The 26169-nt window shown below is 36.9% G+C and overlaps 1 protein-coding gene across 1 annotated transcript in view; it reads left to right on the top strand.

Annotated features, from left to right (window-relative positions):
* LOC132839287 (VPS10 domain-containing receptor SorCS1) overlaps positions 1-26169 on the top strand; it is a 221771-nt gene that overhangs the window by 103624 nt on the left and 91978 nt on the right. Inside the window, exon 2 of the mRNA XM_060860185.1 lies at positions 12623-12690. Within this exon, the coding sequence (XP_060716168.1) occupies positions 12623-12690 (68 nt within the window). The remainder of the gene's footprint in view (positions 1-12622; positions 12691-26169) is intronic.

Below are 26169 nucleotides of genomic sequence, written 5' to 3' on the forward strand. Positions count from 1 at the left end.
CTGAGATGATTTTTTTGCTCACCGTTGTCGTAACAAGTCGTTATTTAAGTTACTGTAGATTTCCTGTCAGCTCAAAGCAGTGTGGCCAATCTCCTCTGACCTCTTTCTTATCAACACACACTCACACACACACACACACACACACACACACACACAGATTTATTTATTTATTTTCTCAACTAAGCAGGTCGATGGAGAGTGACCACGCATCCCATTTTAAAAATTGTGTCAAGTGATAACTCTGCCATACTGCAATGAGCTAAACGATGATTTATTACTTGAATAAATGCTGGTTTCAGAGACATCATTCATTTGGAATGCTGCTTGGCAAACAGAGAGGGAGAGGTGTGTGTCTGTGCGTGCATGTGCATATGCATATACACACACACACACACACACTCTAAGTATCATTTGCACTCTTTTCCTTTCTCTCTTCTCACAGACACACTTATTTGCTTTGAAATATGCAAACAACACATTTCTGTGTGCATTATTCACAATGTGCCACTCGATCACTGTCTGGGTGTCAGGCTGCACTGTGCAGCTGAATTAAAGTTGAAAGACTGTGTGTTCTGTGCAAATTCACCAACAAGGAACTGTTTTAAAACACTTCCTGCTTATAGGCAAATATTATAACCATGAAATTGTAACATAGAAATCTTTAAACACTTGCTGAGGATAATGAGTTTGTTTATGTGGATCCCAATTACAAATTAGGACGTGTATATACATCTATATAAAAGCATGTTCTATCATCAATCTACATCTATCTATCTATCTATCTATCTATCTATCTATCTATCTATCTATCTATCTATCTATCTATCTATCTATCTATCTATCTATCTATCTATCTATCTATCTATCTATCTATCTATCTATCTATCTATCTATCTATCTATCTACCTGGTTTGACTATTGGATAATTTGTAACAATTAATACAATTGGGGGGAAGTCGTGGCCTAATGGTTAGAGAGTCTGACTCCTACCCCTAAGGTTGTGGGTTCGAGTCTTGGGCCGGCCACGACTGAGGTGTCCTTGAGAAAGGCACCAAACCCCCCAACTGCTCCCTGGGCGCCGCAGCATAAATGGCTGCCCACTGCGGGTGTGTGTTCACGGTGTGTGTGTGCACTTTGGATGGGTTAAATGCAGAGAACAAATTCTGAGTATGGGTCACCGTACTTAGCCGTGTCACTTCACTTTCACTTTCATTCATTCATTCATTCATTCATTCATTCATCTTCTACCGCTTATCCGAACTACCTCGGGTCACGGGGAGCCTATCTCAGGCGTCATCGGGCATCAAGGCAGGATACACCCTGGACGGAGTGCCAACCCATCGCAGGGCACACACACACTCTCATTCACTCACGCAATCACACACTAGGGACAATTTTCCAGAGATGCCAATCAACCTACCATGCATGTCTTTGGACCGGGGGAGGAAACCGGAGTACCCGGAGGAAACCCCCGAGGCACGGGGAGAACATGCAAACTCCACACACACAAGGCGGAGGCGGGAATCAAACCCCCAACCCTGGAGGTGTGTGGCGAACGTGCTAACCACTAAGCCACCGTGCCCCCCTTTCACTTTCAATAAGCTTTAAATTTTTATTATCAGTATCAGTTTCTGCAAAAACATTAATGAACTATAACATTGTCTATTATATTTATGTCTGAAAAAAAAAAAAATTATTATGGTGGCTAATTTTATTCCAGTTCCACTAAGAGACACCAAAATTCTCTTAAAAACAACTTTTAAATATTGATTTTATTTATTTTTAGAATATTGTCGAATAAGTTGAAAATATTGGCTGAAAGTACAAAATCAATAAAAGATTATGTAATACATACAGTAGTTTTCTGCCTTTTTTTTTAACCACTTTCTTTACTTTTCCCTGGATAAGTAAGGAACACAACTTGTCATAGCTTGTCAACTACAGCACACAGTCACATTGGGATCGTACGTTACGCCAAGGCGCTGATGTGTTTTTATACGTTCCCATGCAGATCAAGCGTGAATTCTGGGTACCTGACAGTCTGACATGCTGGTCCCCATCAAGCTGAGACAGGAAGAAATTCACCCTAACTAAAAGACAACATATGTTAATATTCAAGCGGTGGACCAATCTAAAGTGAACACTGAAGACACGTCTTCTTACTCTGTGGCATGATAATGGCTTTTCAGCGACTGACTGAATTACCTGTTAGCCCCTGCGTGTCACATGACCTCATCACATGCCACTCTGAGCACTCACACCAGTTCAGTAATTCTCTCTAATCAACACCCGTATTGAAAACCAGGGCCTGTACAGTATGATCATGAAAATATTAACTTTTAAAAGAGCTTTTAAGATCAAAAACTGTTAGGAGAAGTGAGGAGGACATATAAGAGGGTTAAGAGTTTCTTTAGCAGAGGAGAAAATGGCCGAAAGGTGAAGAGGGAGAAGAAATGTATTGTATACAATATTTAATAATGATAGTGAGTTAATAAAATGATACAGATTAGATTATGTAGGGATTATTTTTGTCACCGATCATATTACAGGCAACATCTCAGACACAGTGCAGAAATTGCCCCCCCCATATATATATATATATATATATATATATATATATATATATATATATATATATAAATATATATATATATATATATATATATAGAGAGAGAGAGAGAGAGAGAGAGAGAGAGAGAGAGAGATAGAGAGACACACAGAGAGAGAGAGAAAGAGAGAAAGAGACAGAGAGAGAGAGAGAGAGAGAGAGAGAGAGAGAGACAGAGAGAGAGAGAAAGAGAGAAAGAGACACAGAGAGAGAGAGAGAGAGAGAGAGAGAGACAGAAACATCTCAGAAACAGAGCCGAAATGCCACAGCGGCAAAATTGCTATCATTTTAATTTCTGCACTGTGTCGGAAATGTTTACATGTACATTTACATTACATTTATTACAACATAATTATACATACAAAATTATAACATACATATATTAGAACATCTCTAATAAGATCGGTCATGAACGTAATCCCTACACTATATAGCCTCAAATATCTTAACATAGAGACAAAGTGAAGGTTTATAATAGACCAGATTTTAAGAGCACTTCTAATTTTTTTTATTGGACAACCAATCACAGTCTTCAAACGAATGCGTCATACCCAGTAACAGGTTAAGCCCCGCCCCCTGTCTAAGATAAAAGTGTTTCTATCTTCCTTGTTCAGAGTTGCTCTGAGAATCACTCTTAAGATAAGATTCCTAGCTTTCGGAGATCATTCTTAGAATTTTTATGAATACAGGCCCAGGTTTCTCTATACCACATTCTGATGTTGATGCTCTGTTGTTTGTTGCTTTGCCTTCAATAGCCTTTCTCTGTCTCCATCACACAAAGTCTGTGTCTCCATCCTCTGTCTTCACCTCTAACACTCCATGACTCTTTGCCCTGATTCTAATCCTTAATGCAGTGCATGATGTCACATGGAGCCGAGATCACGCTGTTACAACAACAGATATCCGGTAGCTGGATTAAATAATTGAGAATTTCTGGGGTAGAATTTTAGGTTTACTTGCACCGTTCTGCTGCAAGGTCCCGGGTTACATTTCCGATCGATACGAACATCCGAGCTAAAAATAAATATATAAAGCAGTGTAAAGTGTTTCAGCTTTTAAAGGTTAAAAACTTGATGCCAATCACAAGTTATTCTAAATACCAAAATGCCTCATTTGGTAACAGGTATAAGGCTTGGAATATTAAACATATTTATGGCGTATCAGAGTTCAAAATGTCTCCTGTGTCAAGGAAATGTTTTGGGATTTCTTTTTGTGCATGAGTGTTTGAGGCTCTTCAGTCCTTTTCTGTTTGGAACTGAAGGACAAACAGGCTGTGAGAGCCAGGAGTATGAGCTGGCAACAGATACTCTGAGCACGAGCAATACTCACGAGAAACCAAAAACTGCAGCTTTCTATATTTTGCTGTAGCATTGGGAGCAATTTGAGCTTTTTTTCCTAGTAAAATTTCCAGTGTGCTTATACTTTCCATCTGCAGTAAAACTTGAGTTGTATAAAAATCTATAAGTTTGAAGATTATGAACAAAATAACCTGATTTTATAGATTTTTTTGGTAAATCTTTAATTTAGCATGCAAGTATAATAACTTTATATACGTTTATGTGTAATTTTTTGAATAGCCACATTTATCCAAAGCAACGGACACATTTAAAATATAGACGTTTATAATAAATAAGGTTTATAGAAGGTTAAAGCTCAAGGAAACAGCTGTGGAAACTTTCTGGAAGTCCTGAGATTTCAACTCTTGACCCCCTGGTTACTGAAACCTTAACCATCAGACTATTATTTGTGGTATGTGGTAGCCTAGTGGTTAAGGTGTTGGGCTACCAATCGGAAGGTTGTGAGTTTTATTCCTTCTTTATTCCTACGTCCACCAAGCTGCCACTGCTGGGCCCCTGAGCAAGGCCCTTAACCCTCAGTTGTATAAAAATGAAATAAAATGTAAGTTGCTCTGGATAAGGGCATCTGCTGTAAATGTAAAATGTGAAATTATTTCTATGCAGGAAGAAAGGAATGAGGCAAGCAACTTATTAACTATTCTAGAGATTTTTTTTTACAGTATTTATACAATTATAATGTTGTAAGACAAATGTTAGGAAAGGGAAAGTTAGTCTTGGGTTTGCAGTATTCCAGAGTGTTAAGACACATGATTAGCTATATAGATATATAGATATACAGATATAGGCAGATAGATTATTAAAGATTACTAAAGATGTAGTGTAGATTATGATTATCTCAGTTGTACTGCAGCTCCATTAAAATGTGAAGTAGATCGTGAAGCACAGCACTAAAATAGTGTTCATGTAAAAATACTGAATTCTGACTCCATGTAGTTTTGCTCAGATACGAAGAACAAGGAGGATAGAAGTCAGTTCAGTTTCTGTGGTTGGAGGAAAAAAGGAGTTGATGGACAGATGCTTATTTCTAATTGGTTCTTTGATGTCACTCGTATCACATATATTTCTGCCAAGACAATGGCAGAAAACAGAAAAAAAGAAGGCTAAAAAAAACATTTTATATGTGTATTTTATGTCTTCTTGTTATTGTTATTGTTATTGTTATTGTCGGAAACTCACTTGCCGCTGCTCAGGATGTCTACACATGGCCAGCCTAAAGATACTTGTTATTACTGTAGATGGTACCAGGTAAAAACCAAGAAGATGGCTTTCAATCGATATACCTGTAATAATTCAAATAGTTCTGCTCTGATAGCTTTAGCACAGCAATTGCGATACAAACCGTTTTGCACTTAAACCTCTATCAGTGAAACGACATGATGATGGCAACAAGACATACTTCATGTTAAAACTAGATTGAATTTCTGAGCCTATATTACACCATTTATAAAAGGGAAATGATTTAAAATCACGCTATCCGGTCGGTTTCTTCTAAAATGTCGTCTCAAGGAGTTTTTCCTTGCCAACATCACCTCTGACATGCTCATTCGGGGATACATTAATAAAGCCTCTTTGTGACAATACAGCTTTAAACTGCATTGGGATTACAGTTCTACGCTTTCAGTACTATTACTGAGCTTCATTCATTCATTCATCTTCTACCGCTTATCCGAACTACCTCGGGTCACGGGGAGCCTGTGTCTATCTCAGGCGTCATTGGGCATCAAGGCAGGATACACCCTGGACGGAGTGCCAACCCATCACAGGGCACACACAGACACTCTCATTCACTCACGCAATTATTACTGAGCTTATTTTAATAATTTTATACTGCCTTAGACAGATGGGTTTAATTTTTATCATAAACTTTTAATGTATGTTCCAGACATTTTTTTTAAGTGTACAACCCTAAAGCAATGACTTAAAAGGAACTTTATGCTTTTTGTGCTACACGGATTCTGCATGCATATGTTTTATTTAAACTACTTACACAACACTTTCTAGGGTATGACATGAAGGGAATTTATAGGAGCAGTGGTGGATCAGTGGTTAAAGGCTCGGGGTTACTGATCAGAAGGTCAGTAGGGATTTAAACCCCAAGAATCACCAAGCTGTTGCTGTTGGGTTCTTTGAGCAATGCCTTTAACTCACTATGCTCCAAGGTTGCTACTGTATATCATGGCTGAACCTGTGCTCTGACCCTGACTTCCTATGAAGCTGGGTTATGCACAGAAAAAAAAAAAATCACTGTACTGTTCAGTATGTGGCAAATAATAATATTCTTTTTGAGCATTGGAATGTACTTATAACGAGTATGAATTTCAAGCGAACGTACAGTATCCATCACAGACATGAAAGTAAAGCATGGAATTAATGGCATGCCTGCTAAAGCTATTCACTGGACTAGAGTTCCGAGGTCACGTCCAAGCTTAAGATTTGTATTTTCTTTACTTCAGAATTGGTGTAACAAACTAGACAGACAATCAGGGTTACAGATATACACATGAGCACAAAGCCTAATACATAATGCACCCACAGACACACACATGCCGATACAGAGGCGCACTAGCGCTCTCGGTCACACATAAGCAGTTATTCACTGTCTCACACACAGGCTTAAGTACACTAAGAGGCTTAAAGAAGCCCTCCACGCTTCCTCACTCTTTATCCTTTTTTCTCTCTCTCTGTCTCTACTCCCACTCACACACACACTCACTCACACACACACTCACACACTCACTCACACACTCACTCACACACACACTCACTCACACACTCACTCATTCACTCACTCACTCATTCACTCAGTCACTCACGCACACACTCACTCACACACTCATTCACTCACTCACTCACTCACCCACACATACAACACCCACCCACACACACTTCTAATCTCGCTGACAGTCCTAGTTAACAAGAGATCTGAAGCCAGCGTGCGATGCCTGCAGCAGTATCAACACGCCCTGCTGCATCGTCATTAGCATGCACAGCTTTCTTTTGGACATTTAAGGTTAGCAGCTCCCCAGACCCGTTCCCCTTTCCTGCAGTTTAGCTGAAGGCAGATATGTAGACATGCATGTGCTCTGACTGAATCTCTCTTTCTCTGTCTTTCTCTTTCTCTCCCTCACACACACACACACACACACACGCACACACACATACACACACACAGATAAACATCAGCTAATTAATACTGATCTGAACTGGTGTTAAATGCTAAAATGTCAATTGTGTGATGAGACTTGTCTTGATGCATGAAATGGTGTCTGAGAAAGTTTTAAAAATTCACCTTAAATTTTCCCTTTTAAATTGATCCGAATTAAGGCACAAAATAAATTTGTTTATCAGTATTTTGTACCATATTGCACCTAGGCTTTTGTGAAAATATTGTTTAATTGGCTACATTTTTATTTATTTATTTAATGATTCATTCAGTTTTGTTTGAATTAAAAAACATTTTCTAATGTGTTTTGTGTCATGTCCTTCAAATTAAATATGTAGTGAAGATATCAGTTCATCATGAAAATCTATCTATCTATCTATCTATCTATCTATCTATCTATCTATCTATCTATCTATCTATCTGTCTGTCTGTCTGTCTGTCTGTCTGTCTGTCTGTCTGTCTGTCTGTTTTTCTGTCTGTCTGTCTTTTTTTCAAAAAAATAAAAATATTGATCTACAGAGAAACTACTTCGGTTTGCTCAAAAAAAAAAACAAACAAAAAAATGTAGTTGCAAATGGAATTAGCGTGCTAAATCAACCAAGAGTTCACCAATGCAGATTTATTTAAACGAGGCCAAGCCATCTTACGTGAAAAGTCTGGAACAGCATGGAGCGAAGACGTCATTTTAAAAGACACAATTGGCAAGATTTTTCAAGCAGTTACAAAACACGAAAAACTTCAATTAACAAAAACCAAAAATGTTTACATCACCATGTCTTACTTAAGTATGAGTTTATTAAGTTTATTTGTATGATTTCATGAGAGTGTTTACACCTGTGACTCGTACCATACTGTTAAATAAATGTTAAAAACATCTTCACTCTTGTTAATAATAAATAAATTCAAATTGTTACTATGGAAACAATTGCACATTATAACGTATAAACTTCTAGTTCAGTTATGATACGTGCTGATTGGTTGACCTGACACCAGCCCTTTGTTGTTCTCCGTTATTACCCAGTCTAAACCCCTAGGCACAGCCTCTACACACAGCAAGAGATTTTCCTCTTTCCTCTCCTTCTCTGCCGCTCCTCTTGGTATAGATCTGCCTCAGAGGGGATACCTCCTGCTTTACTTTAGGCAGCAGCATCATGTTATTAAATATCTCTATTTCTGAGCAGGTTCAACTGTGCAAGTCTTCATACTCTCCCAGCAGCAGCAGTATAGCAGATATAACCTGCCAAGACCAAACCTACTTAAACTTCCTACTTCGTCAGGAAGTAGATGCTTAGAGGTAGGATACAAATATAGGAGGTTTTATTACAAAAAGTCACAAAATTTGGATTAATAAGTGAAACGAGACTACTGTACAACAGGGCTGTCAAGTGTCACGCACTGAGAGTGACAGTCACGCATTTTGGTCTTTTGTCCCGCTCTCCCGCCACACATTGTATTTCTCACCCAGAAAATCTTTTTGACTATTTATCATATATTTAATAAGCCGCAGCACCCAAAATGTATCATTCTGCACCGCTGTCTCTATGGAACCGGGCAGAAATCAAGCACGTCTCCCCTGGAGCTCTTAGTCGAGCCTGACACTTATCAGCCAATCAAAAAACAGAGGCTACACAATAGCCAATGAGAAAATAGCACTATCTGAGTAAGATTTAACGCAACAACCAATGAAAAAAAAAAAACATTCAAAACTTGAGAGCCCTGGTACAATCTAACATCATCAGGCAAAGAGCAGGGTCAAACCGCGACAGGCCAGTAAGTAACTAATAAGATTGATGGCGACTCTGAGCATGGGAATGAACCAGAGTTCACGACGTGTCATGACTGACATCTGAAATTGTGAAGTATTATAATATTATTGTTCACAAACCTTTAGGGACAAACCTAAAAACTAAAATTTCACTTATCAGTTTTTCGACTAAAACAATCAGTAGGTCAGAGCAAACACAGATTAAATTCACCTGCTGAAATTTCTAATTCATATAAAGGGGAAAGGACGCAGGTTGGATGAGTCACGCTTTTGCTACTGGTAGCAAAGTTAGCTGGTAGCTGACCTTTAGATTTGCTAGGCTTACTTTTGTGAGCCAAGAGAAACCGAGTAGGTAGGAATCTTTATCTTTGTATAAAAGCTACTCGGTAAGCAGTTGTGACATCTTGATGTTTTCTTCGATTACTTGCCCATATCTAAGAGAAGTTAACTAACATTATCCCTGCACTGCAGTCGCCTGATTTAGAATCACCAGTGAAGAAAATAGCATGGCCGATCCATGTGGCTTAAACACAATCTAGCATTGATGTATTGTTCATGTCTACAACTTGATGGAGCACATTATAGGTTAGTCTAAAGTCAGATTTTAACCGTATGGGGATGAAAGCACATGTCAAGTAGATGTGATGCATACAAATAAGTAAATATAGCAGTTTATAGTTTATCATTTTATCATTGTTATTTATGCACATGCTCAGATTGGCATTATTTCTGTTTTTATCTAGCCTACTAGTGGCAATAAATTCAGACCTGGGTTTTTTTTTTATTTGTTTTTTTTTACATTAATGTTTCTACGTTCAAAGTAAAGGGTGATATCAAACCCATTTATTCTCTCCCCAGGTGCTTGTCCATAATTAAGCTGTTTATACTGAAAATGTCTGATAAGTGGATTTCCATTCCACCAGTGTACTGATAAAAAGAGTTAATATTATATAAATAACATATTTCTATAAAGGAATCTGATCCACTCTGTACATTTAAACCAATTTCTGCAGATAAATTGCAGTTAAATCTTTAAGAACTACATGTTATGCTGTGAGCTCTGAGATCTGCCAAAAGGTGCAAGTTTAACTAGATCTGTAAAGTTCGTCACGACACACTTTGATGTTGGCTTTGATGAAGCAAGTATTCGCAAAGGCCGGTGCTTTATGGAGGCGAGTGGACATAAGGGACAGTTTTACTTTTAGAATCAAGTGGACAGAAAACTAGGGTGCCAAAACATTTGGAGGCAAGTAGAGACAAGCATGTGACATCATCTAAATACTCTTGAGGAAGTTTCCCTCATTGGGCTAAGTGTTTTGATATGTCACATGTCCATGTTGTGCTAATTTTTGATTTTGCATATTTTGGGGCGGGGCTGCGGGACAACCGAAAGGCCAGTCGGTACACAAATTTAAAAAAACTTTGTTCAGAGTCTCACCCTAAAGGAGCTGGCCGAGTTTGGTGTAGTTAGTTCGAAAGCTTGCCGAGTTATAAACCTCCAAATATTATAATGGGACTCTATGGGAAAAAAGCCCACTTTGAGACCCGGTACCGGAAGTACCGGTACTCGGATCGCTTAGAAAAGTAATAGCAACAAACTTCGGACCAGGGTCTACAACATATCCGAATTTGGAGGAGTTACTCTTGATAAATTTTTGTCCAAGCTTAAATAGGAAAACAGAATGTTGGCTTCTACAAAGCCGACATAATAAAGATATAACTTCTTTTTTTCACATTGGCGATATCGGGACATCTGCTGTTCTAAGACGTCCGACTCACCTAAGCGTCTAATGATTTGGAGAAGGGCTTAGAACCTTTTAAGTGAATAAAAAAAAATACTGTACACAACATTCCTTACTACTGTATCTCCTTCTTATATCCAGCACTTCTTCTGTTTGAAAGAACAGGAGGTCTGTTCTGATCTTTGTACCGGTGGACATGTGGCAGATGTCGGCACATAATGAGTGTGATAACAAGCATTATGTTGAAATGTGATTCTGCTGCCCAGGTGCATGTGTTTCTGCCTTGTAGTTGTTGACACATGGCTGCGTGCGTTTTTTTATTTTTTTTTTTATTAATCTGAGCAAAGTCACACCGCTCACTTGGGCTTCACACGTTAGTACAGCACACTGGGAGGAGGTCACTAAAATGAAGAAGGTAGCATTAAAAAAATTTGCTCAGGCAAAATTACGACCTCCGTTACAATCCTCATTAATGTATATTCCACCAGTATGTCTATCTGCCTTTGCAGATGTTCAGCTCTTCCAACAAATTTGAAAGAAATAGATCAGAAGTTTTTCATGTGTGCTACTCCTTTTCACTTCAGGCAAACTACAACATTTTCTCTCTTACCTTTTCCCCAAGGAGCACGATTGACCTAGTTAGGAAAGTCTTGTACATCCAAAACGCGCTCTAAAGAATATTTGCTCGGTGGTATCCCGATTCGAAACATTATGATTAAGTGGTAACGAATGTCAGTCATGATTATCTTGTCACACAGGAAGCTGACAAGTTGTTGTGAAACTCTTCTGAAAGATTCACCAATGTGCTCTTGTAACTCAGGGATGCTCTAAAGTTAGGAACTGTGCGGCTTTCAAGGCTCTTAAAAGAGTAGATCTTTAGGTTTTCATATTAAGTGCATGTTGTCTGTGTCAGAATTGTTAGCACTTGTCATGAAAATACAACCACAGGAACAGTTGGTGCTGTTTTGAGCTTAAACATATATTCAGGTTATGTCTACTTTTATTTTTTTAGGAATATTAATAAACCTGTAATGTTTAAGTTGGAGAAACTTGGAGGATCTTTGTTTCAGTTTATCCGTCCATGTGATCGTGTGAAAAAAAAGTTTTGTAGTCATTTACATAATGTATAACGATTCATATGGAGTTATTTTTGTGACCAGCAGATGAGCGAATTAGAATTTGATCTGATCAGGGTCAAGGTCATCGCAAGGTCACATGTATAAAGGTAGTTTATTGTTTAACCAGGAATAGAAATTTTAAATACAAGATTTATTTTGATCTTCTGTATGTTTGTGGTCATTACGTATCTTGTCTAAGGATCAATTGAAGCACAGGTCATAACCTCCTGGCAGAGGCAATCCGATATATAAATATATATTAAACATGCGAATAAACAAGAACCTCTGTAGTATTTGCTTTATTTTTTTTTGCCAGACATGCAGAGTGTATTGACTCCAACACAAAAATACGTAACACCCACAAGGCGGTGAAGCGGTGAATCAGGCGGTGAATCAGATTCGATGAAGTTCAATCGCATTTTATGTTTTTTTTTTTTTTTTAAGAAGGAGCTTCATTTGTTTAGTTGTTTCTGAGGACAATTAAAAGATAACAGAACATGTCAGTGATTTGTTGGTATTTTTTTCCAATGTGAGTAAAAACAGAAATATTTTCTTCAGTTGTCTGAGTGGAAAACGTACAATAAAAAGTGTAATATCTATTTTATAAAATAGTTTTTTGCCAGAAATCATGGACCAAACTGTATCTATACTTTTAGAACAATGTCTAATTTTTTTTTCTACTACCAGACTGAATGTATTGTATTACTTGTTTCAGCAGATGGATTTCAGTGCTTTCTCTGCTGTTATGTGATTAGCATGTACAAACAAATCATCTTTCACCTTCAAGTTATGCAAATATATTAATCACACATTACCATGAGCCATGAGGCTTGAATAATGAAATAACCACATGGTGCTTTTTTTCCAGGTAATTCTCATGCTGACCAAGCTGTACGACTTCAACCTTGGCAGTGTCACTGAGAGCTCCCTGTGGAGGTAAGTTTGCAAAAAAAACTATCCTGTAATAAAACTCATTATTGTGAACACATGTACGTTTTCTTAAAGATCTTTGTGGATCAAAACCTATTAGAAAACAGTTTCCTGTTGTTTCTGTCTTGCATGTTGGCTTCAAAATGAAGCAGTGATGATGGAGATCATGTACAAGCTGTCTGCTTTATTGGAAGGATGTATATGGAATTTTCCCTGGTTAGGAAAGTCTTGTACATCCAAAACGCGCTCTAAAGAATATTTGCTCGGTGGTTTCCCGATTCGAAACATTATGATTAAGTGGTAACGAATGTCAGTCATGATTATCTTGTCACATAGGAAGCTGACAAGTTGTTGTGAAACTCTTCTGAAAGATTCACCAATGTGCTCTTGTAACTCAGGGATGCTCTAAAGTTAGGAACTGTGCGGCTTTCAAGGCTCTTAAAAGAGTAGATCTTTAGGATTTCATATTAAGTGCATGTTGTCTTTGTCATATGAACCATATTTGATTTTTTTTTTTTGTAAATAAATAAATAAATAAATAAATAAATAAATAAATAAATACTACTACTACTACTACTACTACTACTACTACTAATAATAATAATAATAATAATAATAATAATTATTATTATTATTATTATTATTATCATTGTTATCATAATGATAACAATGATAATAATAATAAGAAGAAGAAGAAGAAGAAGAAGAAGAAGAAGAAGAAGAAGAAGAAGAAGAAGAATTTTGAGTTCAGTAGAGTATTTTTAAATATTTTCTTTTCTTTTCTTTTCTTTTTTTTTCTTTTTTTTTCTCCTAAACAGTCATTCTTAAAATGGACCTACACATGAAATAGAGATTATATCATTTAGTGTTAGCCTTGTGTTATAATAATGGTTCATGGAAAATACTAGATATTTCTGCGATGTATTTTACTGCGAACATAGTAAAATATATAAATACTGGAAAGCATAGGAAAGATTACAAAAATCTTAAATTGTATATTCAATTTCTCTTAAGTTGGAGCCTGATTAAATAGACCAAATTTTTAACAGAAGCCAGAAAATTCACCTATTAGAATTTTTACACTAAGCATTCAACCAAATAAAGTGTTTATGTTCTTTTAATAAATTATATTTTTTTCTTTGTTAGAAGTAAAAAAAGGTTAATGTTAGGTTGAGGAGGTGTTAGAGTTCATAGCCTCTCTGCAGTGGATTTAATATAGTCTACACACTCCTTTTAAAATTAAGATGTATAAAAAAAAAAACACAGCCAACACAAAGTGAAAAACAAACAGAAATGTTAACTAACAATTTGTTAAAGCAGTTTATGCTTGTAACACAACACTCTGCCTTTTTGGGTAAAAAGGTACCAACAGTCACAATTTTATTCCAGTTTAATAATATATTCCAAGTCATTCCACAGGTTTTGATAGGATTTAGACCTGGACTCTACTTAGGCATTTCAAAATGTTGATCTACTGTTCTAAAGCCATCCTTTGTTGACTTGGATTTGTGCTCTGGGTCATTACCTACAGTACAGGATTTGTCTTAAACTATATTATTATTCAAGCTACCATGCTTCTCTTTAATGTGAATAGAGCCCTAAACCCAGCTAAAAAGAAGCAGCCACACAGCACAATGCTGCCACCACCATGCTTCACCATGTTCTTTGGGTGATAAGCTGTCTGGTTATTGCAACAAACAAATCCTTTTTGTGTCAAAAAATTCAGGTTTGAAAGTTTTTTTCCTTTCTCTCTAAACGCCAGACACATGAACCATAAGAGAAACTATTCTATAAAACTGTATAACTATATAAATTATTTTGCACCCCTTTTCCGATCAGGACTTTTCTACAATGAGATCCTGTACATGCTTTGCTCAAGCCATGGTCTTTAAATTGCCTACAGTAAGATGAAACCTAGAAGATGATTAATTCATTCTGAGCATAATAACACATCATATTATAAAAGGGTGTGCAAACTTATGCCACAAAGTTATTTATATAAGATATTTTCTCTATTTAACCTTAAACATTGTTATTTTATTTATTTATTTATTCTAATGGGACTTTGTTGCTTGCTGTACCAAATTAAAGGTGGGAAAAGATCTGATATATTTCGGTTGAATTTTCCTTAAATCCCAAAAACCTACCATTTATTTATTTATTTATTTATTTATTTATTTATTTTAACAAGAGTGTGCAATCTGCTGTAATATAAGCCGCTTTTTTTTTTTTCGCTTGTTCATATAAATCCATACTCATAATTACAGTTATGGAAACCGCAGCCAATCTTTAAATTATTATATTTCTTATTGACTGGTCACTTAAATTGAATTAATTTAATCCAAAACACAATAACTCAAAAATAAGTAGCCTATAAATAATGTCAGCTTGGACCTAGGGCTTCAATAAATAGCCAGAATATCACTGTGCATGTTTAAATAATAGAGCATTAGTAGAGCAGCCAGAAACACCTTTAAGTGTAAAACACAATTTACAAGCCTGTTCAAATTGGTCTAATTTTTACAGATATAATGAAAGGCTATTACTTTACAAAATTAGAAAGACATCTATAAGAGAGCAGAAAGAGAGCTCATAAGAGAGCAGAAAGAGATCTCATAAGAGAGCAGAAAGAGAGCTCATAAGAGAGCAGAGAAAGATCTCATAAGCGAGCAGATAGAAACGTCATAAGAAAGTAAAAAGAGATCTCATAAAAGAGCAGAAAGAGATCTCACAAGAGAGCAGATAGAAATCTCATGAGAGTAAAAAGAGATCTCATAAGAGAGCAGAAAGTGATCTCACAAGAGAGCAGATAGAAATCTCATGAGAGTAAAAAGAGATCTCATAAGAGAGCAGAAAGAGATCTCACAAGAGAACAGATAGAAACGTCATAAGAAAGTAAAAAGAGATCTCATAAGAGAGCAGAAAGAGATCTCATAAGAGAGCAGATAGAAATCTCATGAGAGTAAAAAGAGATCTCATAAGAGAGCAGAAAAAGATCTCACAAGAGAGCAGATAGAAATCTCATAAGAGAGCAAAAAGGGAGCTCATAAGTGAGATCTCTTTTTCAACAATGAGATCCTGTACATGCTTTGCTCAAGCCATGTCCACATACAGTATTGCTTACAGTAAGATGAAATATTTCATTTTGATTATTTCATTCTGACCTCTCATAAGAGAGCAGAAGGAGATCACAAAAGAGAGCAGAAGGAGATCTCATAAGAAAGCAGAGCCAAACAAGATGTAAAATGAAACCTGTCATGATTTAAAGAAAAAGATGCAAATGCAGGACTTTTAATAAGAAAACAGGGCAACAGGAACAGGTCAAAAACGCAGGCTCAAACAGGTATATCACGGCAAGACAGATGTTGGGAAACCAAAAAAAAAGGTGGGACAAAGAGTATTTCTCAGAACCAGGAACCGAAACCAGAGTGCTTTTAAAGTGTAGAAACCAAACATTTATAATGAAACCAGGTGATCATAATTACAGTAAAGACAATGTGGGAGTGCTGGTGGCTGCTGGGATTTGTAGTCTGTGGCAGCCGTGGTTTGTTAGATGTTATGTAGTTTGTCATGTCACGTGCCGTTACAAAAGCCAACTATTTGTAATTTTGTGTAGACACACTTGGTAAGTTAACTCATTAATTAAAGTCTTCAATTTTAGACACATGCAATTGTATTTGCCTTATTTCAGTACGTCACTTAGGGATTTTACATAACACAATTGGTTTAAATAACACAATTAGTTTATTCAGCAAAAGGCAAAATGGAGCTACTCACCCCATTTATTCAGATAAAGCAGAGCTACTAATTAAATTCTGTAATATAGTAAGCTGACACAGCTTAAAGCTCAGTGTCCTTGACATAATGAACCATGCTTTTTTTGTATCACAAATGGCACGCAACAATGATCTATATCATTAAAGCATAATGAATTGTTTTTGTAATCCGCTTACTTTGGATCTGGTGAGCCACGGCCTTGAAAGATTTACCAAATGCAGCTATTATTCCTTTTATACCTATTTCCTTGAACTTTTAAAGCAATCCTTTCAGCCTATTACTGTTCGCTATTTTCTGGCTTATTGACAGCGATATAGTAATTTATGGTTCACATAAAATGTCAGATGCATTATGGGGTTTTGCCCTTGTGAATAGCTGTGAACATCTGCAGGTCTCAAAGTGCTTTACAGTCCATAAGTCAAAGCACCAAAGGCAGAAATTTTCTATAGAGTCGTAGGGTCTTAACGTGAGCATGTGTAATTAGCTTTGTGCCACATTGTGGTTCAGTCCCGGCACATTCCTTTTGGAAAATCATCTTCATTCATTTCCCCAGGGTTTAGAGGGTCACACTGATACACTCACAATTTCAAAATCCTCTGTACAATTCCAGGATTGCAGTCAGGAGATTGTTTACACCATACAAGGCCTTCTTGAGTTATTTAGGGTTCTTGGTTTTGGTATGTTGTCGATTGAAACTTCCATCTTCTCCCAAGATTCAGTCTCTTGGCTAATGAAATTAAATTCCCTTCGAATATGTCTCCATTCATGTTTCTTTCAATGACAATGTCAATGACATATATTGCCCTAGTATCACTTACTACTTTTATGATGCTTCTACCCCTGCGGTTCACTGTGAGTATGGTGTTCTTGGGATCAATTACTGCCAAAGTGTTTTATTTTAGATTCGTTTTACCAGTATATTGTTCCACAGGGGATCCGATTTGTTTAAATGTTTTTAGGCTTCATTTCATTGTACTCACAGGATTATTTCCAGGCTGTGCTTTGGCTCTGTAGATTTTTTCTACTTGAATGTTGTTTAATACTGTTATTTCTGAGAACTTTAGGAATCGCCTTCTTTACCTTCACCATAATTGCTACTGAAATCTGTAACCTTTGATTCTTTAGGTTTTTATTATAGCCTTTTTATATGTATGAGTATGCACTTGTTTATATTAACGTGACGTGTTGCATATATTTGAATAGGATGTATGCACTATTAAAAGCAAAATTGTTCGAATACCAGTTTTCATAAAAAATAGTGTATAATGCCCTTTTGTAGACGAGGTTACTTCTGAAATGATAAAATATCAAAACCAGTGACAGATTTGTTCTCATAGAAAATGAATCAACATGTTTTGACCAATCAGAATTGAACATTCAACAGGAATGTGATATAAAATTGGGTATTTAATGATCCAATGCCACATTTACTTTTATTAAACCCATTATAAAGACAAAGGGGCACGGTGGCTTAGTGGTTAGCATGTTCGCCTCACACCTCCAGGGTTGGGGGTTCGATTCCCGCTTCCGCCTTGTGTGTGTGGAGTTTGCCTGTTCTCCCCGTGCCTCGGGGGTTTCCTCCGGGTACTCCGGTTTCCTCCCCCGGTCCAAAGACATGCATGGTAGGTTGATTGGCATCTCTGGAAAATTGTCTGTAGTGTGTGAGTGCGTGAGTGAATGAGAGTGTGTGTGTGTGCCCTGCGATGGGTTGGCACTCTGTCCAGGGTGTATCCTGCCTTGATGCCCGATGATGCCTGAGATAGAAAATCCAGCGGTAGAAAATGAATGAATGAATGAATGAATAAATTATAAAGACAGTTACAAATTGTTCATAGGGTTATAAATGCACTTAAAAAAAAACAAAAAAAAACAAAAGAGCAAAGAAATGGGAAATAAAACAGGGCTTGGTGACTATCAGAATGTAGTGTGGATCATATATTTACAACATAAAATCAAGCTGATTTGAGACTTAAGTTTTGGGGTTTTCAGTAAGGCAGCTCTCATTATCTTAAAACTCAATTTGAAGCACAGCCTGCTCAGCATGTATGCAGATTCAAAGCTATTAAAAACTAATGAAGGTTTTGAAGTCTATTCTAAAAGATTCAAGCCACCATTTTATTGAAAGAGAAGAAACATGCTTTTGCTTCCTCGAAGTTCAAATAAGGTTCAGACTTTGAATCAAAGCAATGCCACACACAGAATGGACACCGTTTATCAAAGACAGACACAATGTACAAGTGTGACCTTGATCAAAACACTCGAAACATGTGAAACGGAACACTGTAAAAAAGAAAAACTAAGTAAATACAAAAAACAATCATTGCCCTGCACATACACTCAACAGCCAATTTATTAGGAACTAATACAGGACAAGAAAGCTTTGCTTTTAGAAAGGCCTGAATTCTTCACACCATGGATTCCACAAGGTGACGGAAATGTTTCTTTGAGATTCTGGTCCATGTTGACATGATTGCGTAGCAAAATTTATAATAGATCTGGTGACTTGGGAGGCCACTGAAGTACCAGGCTGAATGTAACTATTAAAAGATGGTAGATGTGGGATGTAGTAGCTTAAAGTTTTGGACTACTGGTTAGAAGGTTGTGAGTTCAATTCCCAGGTGCACCAAGCTGCCACTGCTGGGCCCCTGATCAAGGCTCTTAACCCTCAGTTGCTCAGTTGTATAAAAATGAGATAAATTGTAAGTCTCTCTGGATAAGGGCGTCTGCCCAATGCCTGAAATGAAATGAAATAAAATGGTAGATGGAGAGGCAAATTGTGTCGATAAAGGCTTGCTAATATTTTAACTGGCTATGGCATTTAAACAGTGCTTGACTGTGTGTTAAGACTTCCATAAATGTGCTAAGAAAACATTCCATACACCTTTACACTACCACCACCAGCCTGAAGTGTGGACACAGGGCAGGTTACATTCACAGAATTTGGCAGACGCCCTATCCAGAGCAACTTACATTTTCATCACAACTTTCATCTACAGCTGAGCAATTGAGGGTTAAGGGCCTTGCTCAGGGGCCCAGCATTGGCAGATTGGTGAACCTAGGATTTGAACTTCAACTAACCTTGCAATGCCTTAACCACTAAGCTAACCATATCCTCATAGGGTAGGTCCATAAATTCATTCTGTTGACAACAAATTCTTTTGACAACAAATTCTGACCAAACAATCTTTATGTCATGGCAGAAAGTAAACATTTTCTATGAGCCTGGGCCTACTGTGTTCTTGGCTATGCTCTAACAGTGTATCCCAGGGTTTGCTGTGTTGTACAGTACATGTGATGTCTGGGATGTTTTTCTGCTCACCACAGCTGTAAACAGTGGTTATTTTAGTTAGCATCGTCTTCCTGTTATCTCAAATTAGTCTGATCTAGTCTAGATTCTTTTCTGACCAATCTCATAATCCCATTAACTGGTTGTGTGTTGTTCCATACAGCATTGTGAATTAATTCTCAGTGTTGTTTTGCATGTAAATCCCAAGAGGTCAGCAGTTTCTAAATGATTTAGATGGCACTAGCAGACATGCTACATAATTGAGTAAGATTCTGATGTTTCTCATGTCTTGACCTGTTGTGTTTATGTTTTTCAGGTGAACCTAATGAAGTAAAGGTATTAGTTGATGATTTTGTGTGTGTGTATGTATGTGTGTGTGCATGTGTGTATGTGTTAGTTATTTTTAGGAATAGAAGTTTACAGCTAAAAGTAAGCTGCTCTTTAAGCTTAACCTTAGGCTGTAAACAGAACTCTCCTTTTCAGCTCGGCTGAAGTAACCTATGCTCAACAGGAAGAAAAATGCAGCCATTTAAGTTAATCGGCTGTAGAATCAGCTACTAAAGCAAATGTTCATTAGGTTGGTGAATGAATTGGTGACTAAATCTTGTGAAAGTGAAGCTTTTTGAAAGTGAAGAGCTTTTTTTTTTTTCACTCAAGATGTCCCTTTTTCTCATCACCTATGTGCCAGTGGCAGAGACATTACACAGGTCCAGCCGCTTGACATTAAATCACATGTCTTTTGAAATAGCCTATGAGTAGCTGATCGATACAAAGATGATGTAATTTTCCAATAGTCCTGCATGACCCCTGCGACAGTGCAGAGCAACGGTCATAAATCACCTCCTGCCATCTGGGTCCAGAGAGAACAGTACTGTATTTCATCTGCTCTGTAACCATTTCATTATAAATCTCAGCAGGAAAAGAACCCTCCAGAGTCAGGCTATTTATTGTCAGCCCCTGGCAGGAGTTGCTGCTTTATGCTGATCCCAGAACAGCCTCTTTATGAGTTCTTGTAATAGTTAAAGCTCAAGTTAAAGCAAGGTTTTAGGACACTATAAAAGTTATAGCCGGAACATTTTAGGTTGTGGTTTATACCGAACAGAGGAAAAACGAAGATTGTTACGATAAATTGCAGCTGATGGTGTAGTGCTTTCTGCATGCACATTTAAAGAATCAAAAACTTTTTATAACAAGGCCACTATTCAGGCTGTGCATCTGATTGCTAAGACTAAAGAAGCAGACATTTTGATTAAATCTGAATGAGAGATGCCTTATCTTATCCACAAATTAGGCTATCTTAGGCAGGGACTTGATTATTTAGGCCTTGCACAGAATTTATTCGAAGTGGCGAAGTGAAAAAAAAAAGAAAAAAAGAAAACTTTCAGAACTTTGGATTGGCACATTTCAACAGAACACAGATTTCACATTAGTACTAGACTGAATTATTTAATGATGTTCGCCCCACATCAAACTACTTGAGAACTTGACTAGACTAGATCTGAGAAGACGTTTAATGTTAAAATAATGCAGTGTACTAAGAGGGTTTATTGTTTGGTGTCATAGACGTTAAAAATCTTCCCCAAAAACTATTTATTTCATCTCCAGTGATACCATGGACTAATTTAAATGTAAAATAAACCCTACTCGCCATGCAAGTACAAATTTTCAATTATTTGAGTACAGAAGAATATTTTACATTTACAGAATTTGGCAGACACCTTTATCCAGAGCGACTTACATTATCTCATTTTTTTTATACAGTTGAGAAATTGAGGGTTAAGGGCCTTGCTCAGGGGCCCAACAGTGGCACCTTGGCGGACCTGTGATCGAACTCACAACCGTCCGATTGGTAACCCAACACCTTAACCACTAGCCTACCACATGCCATATTTTCAGCTAAAAGGTTATTATGGTTTGAATTCAATTCAACTGAACAATTAAACAGGCTAATAAGTCTAAGTAGTTAATCTAAGTAGTAAATAAAATAAATTGGAATATTGTGGGTTATGATGTCCACCACCAAAAAAAACAAACAAAAAAAAAAACAAAACAGAAACATCTAGCTATGCTTCATGGTCTCCTGGGAATCCACATTAAGTACCATGGCTGTACGAGACAGAGTTCATGAGGTCTTCCAATGGGTGGGATGTAGTTATGTAAGGTCTTTGAAGGTGTTTGATGACTTGGCTTCAAATTTACCAGATCTCAGTCTGATTGAGCATCACTTGGATGTGCTGGACAAATGAGTCTGATCCATGGAGATCCCACCTCTCAACTAACAAAAGCTAAAGAATCTGCTGCTAATGCCATGGTGCCAGATACCAGCTAATACCTTTAAAGATCTAGAGGGCTCCGGGGGAGTGTGTGTGATTGTTTGGTATACTCCATCCAAGGTGTCCACCGCCTTGTGACCAGAGTCTCCTAGGATAGGCTTCAGGCTCCCTGTGACAGAATAAGCAGTATAGAAAATAGATATTACATATAGAATACCATTTTGTTTGTTTGTTTTTTGATCCAGAATAACACAAATGACATTTTCTCTGTAGGTTATTAAAGCTGTTGTTGTTAGTACCAAAACTGGTTCTCGAAAAATGACCTGCACAAAGGTTGTGGTAGTGTAGTTGTTAAGGCGTTGGACTACTGGGCCCTTACTGGGCCCTTAACCCTCAATTGCTCAGTTGTATAAATTTAAATAAATAAAATAGTAAGTCTCGCTGGATAAGGGTGTCTACTAAATGAGACATGTAAATGTAAATATCTGAGGTATTGTCTCAATGCAGTTCATGTTCCAACACTAAACTGCCCCTTGTGGCCTTTTTTCTTTCTTATAGTTTTTCCCTTCCAACTGTTTCCCTAATACAGATATTTCTCTGGTTAAACAGAGGTGTGTGCCAGACTGTTGTATAGCTTGTAAAAAGGGAAATGGAATATAGAGCCTATAGCACATTACAGTACATAGTTGATTACTGCATTGTTTAATCCCACAACAGGGGATTAAATGTTTGTGTGTTTGTGTGTGTGTGTGTGTGTGTGTGTGTGTGTGTGTGAGAAAAACCCTAACTGGGGAAACATTAAAGGTTATATAAAGAAAGTTTACTTTTCAGCAAAGACTTCACACAGAAGCCCTTTAGAAAGCTCCAAGGTTTAATTCAGACATCCTGTGATTCTCTTGGGCAACTCTGTAGGATTCTATGTAGATCCCTGCAACAGAGGGTTTCCCATTGATTCTAAGTAGATCCTTTTTTGAAAGCTAGAATTTTAACTATACAAAGGACCGTTTTTTGTGATAGAGAATCTTTTTAATTCTGTACCTCAGAAAATAACTGTACAATGTACAATACATAGAACTTACACAATTTATGTACAAGCCCTTGCCAAAAAGACACATACTGTACAAAGGGGAAAATGCTACACGCAAAGACTCTCTGGACTTCTTTCATAATCCCATAAAGCCAATATCAATCCAGAAAAAAAAAAAAAACAGTATATGGATATATTTTCCCTTTAAAATTATGCCATATATTAAACTTATTGAGAGGTCAGTTCCTGAGAGGATCATATCTCAGGCTTGCCTCTAATCCACAAGTGACCTCAGATATGTGCTGAGGGAAAAAAATAATAATAATAAAGAATTGGACCTTCTGTAACAGCACACTGAAGCCTGTTACCCCTTTCTCAGTGGTAAACACTGTGAACACTTCTGAGTGTATAAATTGTAGAGGTGAGGAAGTTGCGTGGTGGTAAAATGCCTTGACCTTTCCGAACAAGGTCAAATGGTGTGCTGAAGCAGTTTTCTGCAAACTCTATGCATGTTTTGTCATCCTGAGATATCTTTATGTCTGGAGTTTACAAAACTACCCCGTCATCTGTTTTGGAGACACAGAGGCCAGTGTCTGAGTCACTCAATCGAAAAATAATTGAACGTTTAAAAGGGCAGAGGAAACATTTTGGTGGAAATCACATACTGCTCTTTTTATTTATTTATTTTTTAAACACATTGCAATATGTGTGAAGGTAATGACAGGTAATGTTAGCTGAGAGGAGGATGTTGCTTGATGCAGCATCTCACAGCATGGCAACATTTCAGAATTTAATCCTAGATCACTGGGTGTCCAGAAATGGCTGGTGCGGCTGTAGGTTTTCATTCCAACTAAGCAGGATATTTTATTGAAAGCCAAGCTCGACCACATGTTTTGGTTACTAAGACGGGACACTTCTGTCCTAGATTATAAACTAATTAGTTGATCATATAAGAAATAAAACATATTCTCTACACACTTTATTTAGCATCCCTGTGCTGCAATGTGTCATGGTCTGGGAGAAAACACTGCAATTTGTTGTGGTGAATTGTGAAAAATAGACAAAATTTACAAAAACTAGAAATATTTTACCAAAATTACATGTTGACAATGAAATGTAAATGTTTTTATTTTTATTGTTCTTATGTTAAAGTTATTATGTTATGCTGCTTTGGTTAAGGAACCAGTTTAAATATTTTTCCATAAGTAAATGTAAATACATGTACGGAGGTGGCAGGACTTTTTAATATGAAATCTTATAAATCAATTTTCTTCCTTTTCGCTGTTGGAGGTGAAATGTTAAATGTTAGAGTTTGTATGATGATTTCTGGATGAAACGTGTGCATCTAACTATTTTATTAAACAGACGTTTACGGCTAGTCTCCGTTACGAAGGTGATGCGTTTCCATGACCCCATTGTAACTAGAAAATATCAAAAGTCAAACCATGACCTACTGTAGCCTTCCAAGGAGTTTTAACAATTGGGAATCAGTATGGCGTAGCATTCATTTGTCTAATGGAGTGATAGCCCTAAAATGAGGGATGAGGTAGCCTAGTGGTTAAGGTGTTGGACTACTGATCATGAGATTAAGTCCCAGGTCCACCACTGAGCAAGGCCCTAATCCCTCAGGTGTATAATGAAATAAAATGTAAGTCAGTCTTAAGGGTGTCTGCTAAATGACAGAAATGTAAATGATTTTTGCTAATGCTACTTATCATACATGCGTTGAAGTATTGTATGGTATTGTACCCATCGAGATTCTGTTTAATGTCTGCATACTTGAACAAAATTAGGTTGTTGATCACTAAATTAACTTTTAAATTGCACACTTGTACACTGAGACAACTGTACTTTCTCGATCTCTAGCGAGACTAAGGCAAGGCATCTCACAAGGCGACAAGGCAGGAGCCCAATGTATCATACTGTACCACATACGCTGCCACGATTGCCTGCCAAGTGAAATTTCAAATATATTTACAATTTTGTCGTATCGCTATCATCCATTATAAGATTAAATATTTGTAAGTCAAACTATCGTAATTCGTAGAGTTTCTGTATATTACATTTTGAATATCTATTTGTGTTCTATATGTACATTGAGTTGTCTGTAAGGCTGCATCATAAGAAGCACAGAAAAAACTTTTTTATGTCATTTAGAACAGTTTAGAACATAGAATGTCATACATGTTCAGCTGTGTCCCAAATGATGCATACACTATGCACTTACACTATTTATTATGTACTGTGCCATCTAGTGTACTAACAGGAAGTATAAACCATTTCCCCCTCGATGGCAAGTGACGTAAAACATATGTAATGTGATGCTGCTAGCTGTAGCAGAATACAGTGAAATATTAAAATGTTTAAAAAATATATCTTACAATATGGTCCAATTGAACATTTATTATTTTTTTTCCTTCTTGTCCAACTACATGGTAGTTCTTCTGGACTTTGAGGACAACAACCCCTTAATCGATACACAATTGTCAGACTGTATACGAGTGTAGAAAGGACATTATTCATAATGCCGATATTCCCTGTTTATAACAGTTTATAATCACACCCTTCAGTGTCACCCAAATGAGGATGAGGTTCACTTTTGAGTCTGGTTCCTCTCAAGGTTTCTTCCTCTTCCATCTAATGGAGTTTTTCCTCACCACCGTCACCTCAGTCACCTCAGGCTTGTTCATTTGGGATAAACACAAACACATTTAAATATAAGTCTAATATTAATCTTGAAATTTTGTATAATAATAATAATCTTTGTATAATAAACATTGTCTATTTTGTATTATGTTTCTTATGTTCTCAAAAAAAAAAAAGCTGTTTTGAGACAATGCACATTGTTAAAAGCGCTATACAAATAAATTTGAATTAAATTAAAGTTATACTCCAAAGTGACATAGAATAGAGTATAAGTACGATTTGGGACACTCCCATACAGACATCATAACTGGCTGCTTAAATTTTTACCTCCTATTCTAAATGTGCATCTTTTGTTGGTTGATTGCATTGTAAGAAATAAGAGCACATGAAATAAGCCCTAATTCTCTGACATTTCTCAGTATTTTACGTTATATTTCTGCATTCTTCTATTTCTGCTGAAATACTGAAGGAGAAAT

This window comes from Tachysurus vachellii, chromosome 24, assembly GCF_030014155.1.
Source record: "Tachysurus vachellii isolate PV-2020 chromosome 24, HZAU_Pvac_v1, whole genome shotgun sequence".
Taxonomy (NCBI): Eukaryota; Metazoa; Chordata; class Actinopteri; order Siluriformes; family Bagridae; genus Tachysurus; species Tachysurus vachellii.